The 6,323-nt window shown below is 41.5% G+C and overlaps 1 protein-coding gene across 2 annotated transcripts; it reads left to right on the top strand.

The window, feature by feature from the left end:
* The first annotated feature begins 1,030 nt into the window (after window positions 1-1,030).
* Window positions 1,031-4,783, top strand: LOC147905368 (pentatricopeptide repeat-containing protein DOT4, chloroplastic-like). Of its 2 annotated transcripts, none has more exons than XM_087370415.1 (3): window positions 1,031-1,171; window positions 1,518-3,888; window positions 4,694-4,783. In XM_087370415.1, exon 2 carries the CDS (start codon window positions 1,561-1,563, stop codon window positions 3,103-3,105), a length of 1,545 nt encoding a protein of 514 aa, XP_087226541.1. In that variant the 5' UTR covers window positions 1,031-1,171; window positions 1,518-1,560; the 3' UTR covers window positions 3,106-3,888; window positions 4,694-4,783. The 2 variants fall into 2 exon arrangements, with proteins under 2 accessions (XP_087226541.1, XP_087226485.1); XM_087370359.1 differs by having other exon boundaries at window positions 1,274-3,888.
* Window positions 4,784-6,323: the final 1,540 nt, after the last annotated feature.

The following is a 6,323-nucleotide window of genomic DNA, read 5'->3' as shown; positions in this document are numbered from 1 at the left end:
GCTTGGTTGAGACCCAATAACACTCCCTCCAACCATACCGACAATGCAACGATGTAATGTAATTGAGATTCTATTTAAGCGTGTATCATCATTTTTCAATGTGTATCTTAGAAAAAACATACATATAAGTTCTCTACATTGTAATGGAGTAGACACTAACCTTGACCTTCATACTATCGTAGCCATCATTCAGATGAATGTTTTCATTGCCCATGGAGGGGGTTATTATGCGTCATTGCCAAAGGAGGAGGTGTTGCTATCGTCATGGGTTGGAGAAGATATGGAGTGAAGAGAAGCAATGAACATGTTTGTGGAAGCCCAATTACATATATGTGCAGATCACTTGAGTGGCCGATAGCCTTGTGTCGGTAATTGTGTGAGAATGGCCAAGGTACAAAGCATATAGAGGAAGTGGCATGCCTATCTGAAGCATGCCACATAAGAGGTTAAGCAAGTTCAAGGAGTCTCATGCCTTCCATTCTCTCATCTTTCTTTGCTACACCATCATCCATTATGATGGAAAATTCTAACCCTTGTTTTCTGGGGTGGGTTTCTTCATCCAAATGTGGGAATGTGGTTGCACTTAATTTGGTCCTGTACCAAGGTGTCTTCGAAAAAAACAAGGAGGTATGGCACTAGCGTTAGGTTTTGAGTGGAGACATATTCAAAACAAAAATAGAAAACAAACCATCAAATTAGCATGGGAATTATGTTCGAAGGGGGCAGACATACTAGAGGCTATGAAAATTTCCATGTTATTCGACTCTAAAGCCCTGATGACATTGTGGTACTTTTGTGGAAAATTGGAAATTCTATGCCAAGGTTTTCTTCCCATTATTTCCCCACAAAATCAGGGAGGGCTGGAGCTCAATGGTTATGTCATTTTAGGGCTGAAATGACATAAAATCAAGGCTCGAATGTCATAATGCTTAGTTAAAGCTTGGGAAATTTGTATTTCCCATGAAAACCCTTTTCCCACCATATCATTACCCCTTAACAAGGCTGCATGGTTTTCCTTCCCTTTGGCAGGCTTTTCATATTGCTCATCCACAGTCCGTCTGGCAAAGTTTGGTAGCTCATCTCCGCAGTCTATCAAGCCTTTTCTCTACAATGGCTCCTTTGGGGAGTCAGCGTGGCAGTGAGGCTGTGGTGGAGGAACCTCCACCTTCAGGTACTCGGTTGGGATTTCTGCTGAGCCTTCGCGTAATGTATTTTAAGACTTCTATAGGACGGAAAACAGTGGGAATTAGTTGCCATCGTGGTCTAATGGCAGGTAGATCACGTACGGAGCGCTTATGGAAGGAGTACTGCACGGATCCCTCCCAGTGTGGGTGGGTGAAGGAGTGTGACAAGGCTGGATTTATGTCTGAAATACAGGTGAATGTATGTAAAGCACAAGAATTGCGAGAGAGGGGTGCCTGGGACACGCTTAGCTTAGAGGAGGCACTCACTTCTATGGAACGGATGCCCCAGCTGTCATCGATTGAGAACCTTACATGCATGTTGGTTAAGTGCAGGAAAAAGAAAAATATAGCGTATATCAAGCGCTTGCATGCCTACATGTGCGAAAGTGGGCTAGAAGATTGTCGATCCCTTGGAAACTACCTTGTCCCAATGTTGGTAGAAGTTGGAAGCATCTGCGATGCTCAGCAGGTTTTTAACAGGATGGTTGATCGGAATGTTTTTTCTTGGACTTCTCTTATCATGGGTTACATTGACTGTGGGAAATCACAGCATGCCCTCAACCTGTACCAGAAAATGCAAGAGGATTCTGTACATCCTAGCACGTATACGTTTGTAGCCCTACTGAAGGCATGTACGAGGCTGAAAGATGCAGAACGAGGCCAAGAAATACACGCTGAGATTGCTAGAAAGGGGTTGCAAAGACATCTTTTTGTTGGAAACACCTTGGTGGATATGTATGCCAAATGTGGCTTGCTTGCAAAAGCACGTAAAGTTTTTGATGAACTTGCTGTTCGGGACACAGTCTCGTGGACTGCACTAATTGCAGGCTATGCCGAACATGGTCTTGGTCAGGAAGCGCTTAACTGTTTTGAACACATGCAACTGGAGGGTGTCTCACCGGATGCTGTCACATTGGTTTGCAGCTTGAAAGCCTGTGGCTGCATAGGAGCCGTAGACAAGGGCCGAGACATACATGCCGAGATTGACAGAAAGGGGTTGGGAACAGACCTTGTTGTTGGCAGCACCTTGGTGGATATGTACGCCAAATGTGGTTCCCTCGCAGAAGCACGGAAAGCATTTGACAAGCTGCCAGTTCGAAATGAGGTCTCATGGAATGCCTTGATCGCAGGATATGCTGAGCATGGTCTTGGCGAGGAAGCACTGAATAGTTTCAAACAGATGCAACTGGAGGGTGTCTTTCCATCTGTTGTCACATTCGTTTGCAGCTTGAAAGCTTGCGGCATCATAGGAGCCATACACAAGGGCAGAGAGATACACACAGAGGTTGCCATAAAGGGGCTGGAAACAGATCTTATCGTTGGCAGCACCTTGGTGGATATGTATGCCAGATGTGGCTCGCTTGCAGATGCTCAAGAATCATTCGACAATCTGTCAGCTCGGGACGAGGTCTCATGGAATGCACTTATTGCAGGTTATGCCCAGCTAGGAGAAAGTGAAAATGTTTTCCATATGCTTGAGAGAATGAAAGAGGAAGGCATAAATCCAAGTGGGGCCACATTCCTCACTGTTCTTACTGTATGCAGTCACACAGGTCTAGTGGATGATGGCCAGAAGTACTTTGAGGCCATGAGCAAAGACTATGGTGTCAATGCAACTATTGAGCACCACATTAGCATGGTTGATCTCCTTGGCCGTTCAGGCCAATTAGACAAGGCACTAGAAATGGTGAAGAAGATGCCTTTCCATCCTGATATTGTGGTGTGGAAAACTTTGTTGGGTGCTTGTCGAAAATGGGGTAATGTAGAGCTTGGAAGGTTGGCCTTTGAACATGCAGTGCAATTAGATGAAAAGGATGCTGCGGCTTATGTCTTGATGTCTAACATCTATGCAGATGCTCACATGCAGGAGGAAGAGGAGGAGGTTGAGGCAATGAAAATGGAAAAACAAGCATGGAAGTAGCCAGAACAGAGTTGTTGGACTGACATGGGTGGATCAATGCATTCATTCTCGGTGGGGGACACAGGGCATTCTCAAAGCTCAAGGATATATGCAAAGCTAGAGGATCTTTACCTCAAAATGAGGGAGAAAGGTCGCACCCCTGATTTTCATTGGGTCTCAAGTTATGTGTCTGTTAATGTAAAGCATGGGTTATGTGGGCACAGCGAGAAGCTAGCTATTGCGTGTGCCCTAATCAACACACCAAAGGGGACACCCATACGTGTTGTTCAAAATCTCTGGACGTGTCATACCTGTCATGGGGTCGTTGCACTTATATCAAAGATAGAGCAGCGAACTATTCTTGTCAGAGATGCAAACCGCTCTCATTTGTTTAAGGACGGAAAGTGTGCGTGTGGGGACTATTGGTGACGCCATGCATCTACATTAGTCAGTGTCCATCTTATTTGAAATGTGCCTGCTAGAATGACAGAAAGGTAGGCGAGGTTAACTCAGAGGAGGATGAAATTGAGGTCGATCATGGTCCAATTATGGTGAGTCGCCTTACGAGATGGTGAATCTGTTGCAGAAATCAAGTCAAAGTTTTGTTATTTCTGCAAACTATAGTTTGTGATTTTCTGGTGGTTTTTTGTGTATGTGGTGCTCGGAATCTGTCTTATTTCCCGTCACATTCCAACCATAAACATAAACATGGTAGATTGGATTTCCCTATTAGGGACTGGTAATGCTTTCAGGAGATTCTGTTTGGGCGACGCTGACACCGAGACTAAACATACATTCTGTGGGGTATGTTCCCGTTGTGATCCTTATGATTATAAAATTTGGAATTTTGCACAATATCAAATCTGTATTGCCATAAGATGCCTGAAGAGCATTAATGTACAATGGACAATGGCCATATCAACATATGAGAACAAAACATATTAACACAACTTTTAGCTTATAATATATTAATTACATAGCGTAATTTAAAAAAAAAACAAAATGGTAGGGAGATTCCTTAAGGGAGTGCTTTCTGGAGTTCCTCTTTTAGTTGATTCCTCTCAAGTTGTGGGAACCTTTCAATCTTTGTTAATCTCTGCAAAAATCTTAGCTGTTAGCAAACTCTGAACAAGCCACTACACCTCAGCCTGAAATACAAGCTCAGCAGCAATCGATTCATTACCCAACTACTAGTGTCCCTGGCAGACCTGCACAAATACAGCTATATTAACAGTAGCTATCTGTGCCTCACATCACAGCCACTCAAGCCTTTTGTAGCCTTTTAAGTGACGCCATGTAGGAGTTGCTGCCAACTGTTGCTTTTTGGACTTGACTGAACCCCTCATTGCTACAGCTCAAGTGAACTTCAACATGAAGCCAACCTTGCGACTCAAAATTGAACTTTGGATTTATAAAAATTATTGAGTTCATTTAGAAGAGAGGGTCAACATAGTGACGCTCAAATTCAAAGTGCAGCTCTGATTGGGTGAGCACTCTACTGTACTTTTCTAACAGGGAGTGTAACGTCCTCAGAAATCTGATATTTAGGAGTTGCTAAGATAAGAGCTGATGGAAAGGCTAACTGAGATATTTCTTGGTGTTTTTACAGCATGCATAGACCCAAAGTGTGTTGGGAAAGGGTGAAGCAGTTCGGAAGGAGAAAACAGCCAGCTTGTACTGATTGAAGTCTCACAATTGGAGAGGGATAACGGATTTTAGACTCTTTGATGATTTTGTCATTGTAAAGATTAGCTTCCCATGTTGACGTTAACTTATGTCAAATTGTATTGGTTGGTCGAGAAATGACGTGCGTACGCTAATTGAGCATTAAGTTCTAACACTCTCCCTTAATGCTCGATTTGATGTGTTGCATTCTACTCATGTCCTTGCACTAAACTTTCTGCCACCCAATGGCCTTGTGAAAATATCTGGTACTTACTGATTTGTGATGCAAAATATAATAACTCTATTGTGATGAACGTGAAGTGAAAGCATATCTCAATGTTCTTAGTTAAATATGAATTTTTTGATCAAACGTATACAACTTTTGGTGATGATGTCTATTGTTGTGCAACAAGTTTAACTATTGGAATGAGGTCGTGTGGTTGAGAGAGATTCAAGGACATCTTTATAGTATAGTGTGAACGGGGGTGATTGCTTGAGATTATGAAACTTAATTCCTAAGGTGATTGTGGATATTCCATATGGGTTCAATCATGCAGGATCAACTTGTGATGGGAAGCCTTTTACATATAAAAACACAATAGCAGAGCCTAGTTTTGAGATCGACTCAATGCTTGGCCCTTAGTGTTAGAACAATTCATAGGGTGTAGTCATTTTAGTTTTTTGCTTGTTGGTACATTTTATTAAATTTAACTGTCGCATTTTATTTCATGGCTTATTAGTATAGTTTATTTTGTTTGAAGACAATCGGTTCATGTGGCATGAACTTACAAACATGTTTTAAAGCTAATGCCTTTTTTAATACAATAGAGAATAAAATATTGTGATAATGTATGAAATAAGTGGCATAAAGGACCAACATGTTTTAAGGGCGATGTATTTTTTTAATATAGTAGAGAATGAAACATTATGATAATATGTAGTAAGTACTAGAGATGTTGATCTATAGTATGTGGAATTTATTTTATAAGTGGAGTCTAGGAGTTTATTGAACATTATTGAGGTAAAGAAAATAATACTTTTGAAAGATCTTTGCTCCAAGAATGAGGATGAAATCCATTGATATTATTCTCTCTCTTGCATGTAGTATGGTTCGTAATTGCATCTAATGGATCTCTAGTTTGCATTCTTTAAAGGTGCTTTACAAGAGAGTTCTATGTGAAATAGCTTGAGGGGTTCATTGAGAAAGGACATGAACAATCGTTATGCTGATTGAAAAAAGCACTATACAATCTCAAAGCGAGCTCGAGGGCTTGGTATATCAAAATTTACATAAGGAGTGAACTTGATCATGAGGTGGATGTGGAAAAGAATGCAATTGCTCTCAATATCATTGCACCTTGCATGGATGACCTAATTGTGGGTGATAGGGGGAAAATCTTTTGGTGAGCTTTTTAATGTGAGCTTTTTTACCATTCCCTTTAATTTGGCGAGCTTTTTTTAGAAATCCATTCGTGTTTTTGTTATAAGAAAGATGGGGAGGTTAGAAAGAGGGGGAGAGGATATAGGATATGTTCATTTTCATAGCATGTGGGAGGGGTGGAAGAGTGTATACT

Source organism: Dipteris shenzhenensis, chromosome 1 (assembly GCF_047967505.1).
Source record: "Dipteris shenzhenensis isolate YYH24624 ecotype China chromosome 1, Dip_SZ_1.0, whole genome shotgun sequence".
NCBI lineage: Eukaryota > Viridiplantae > Streptophyta > Polypodiopsida > Gleicheniales > Dipteridaceae > Dipteris > Dipteris shenzhenensis.
Note: the sequence above shows the minus strand (reverse complement) of the source record. Positions and strands in the feature narration are given on the sequence as shown.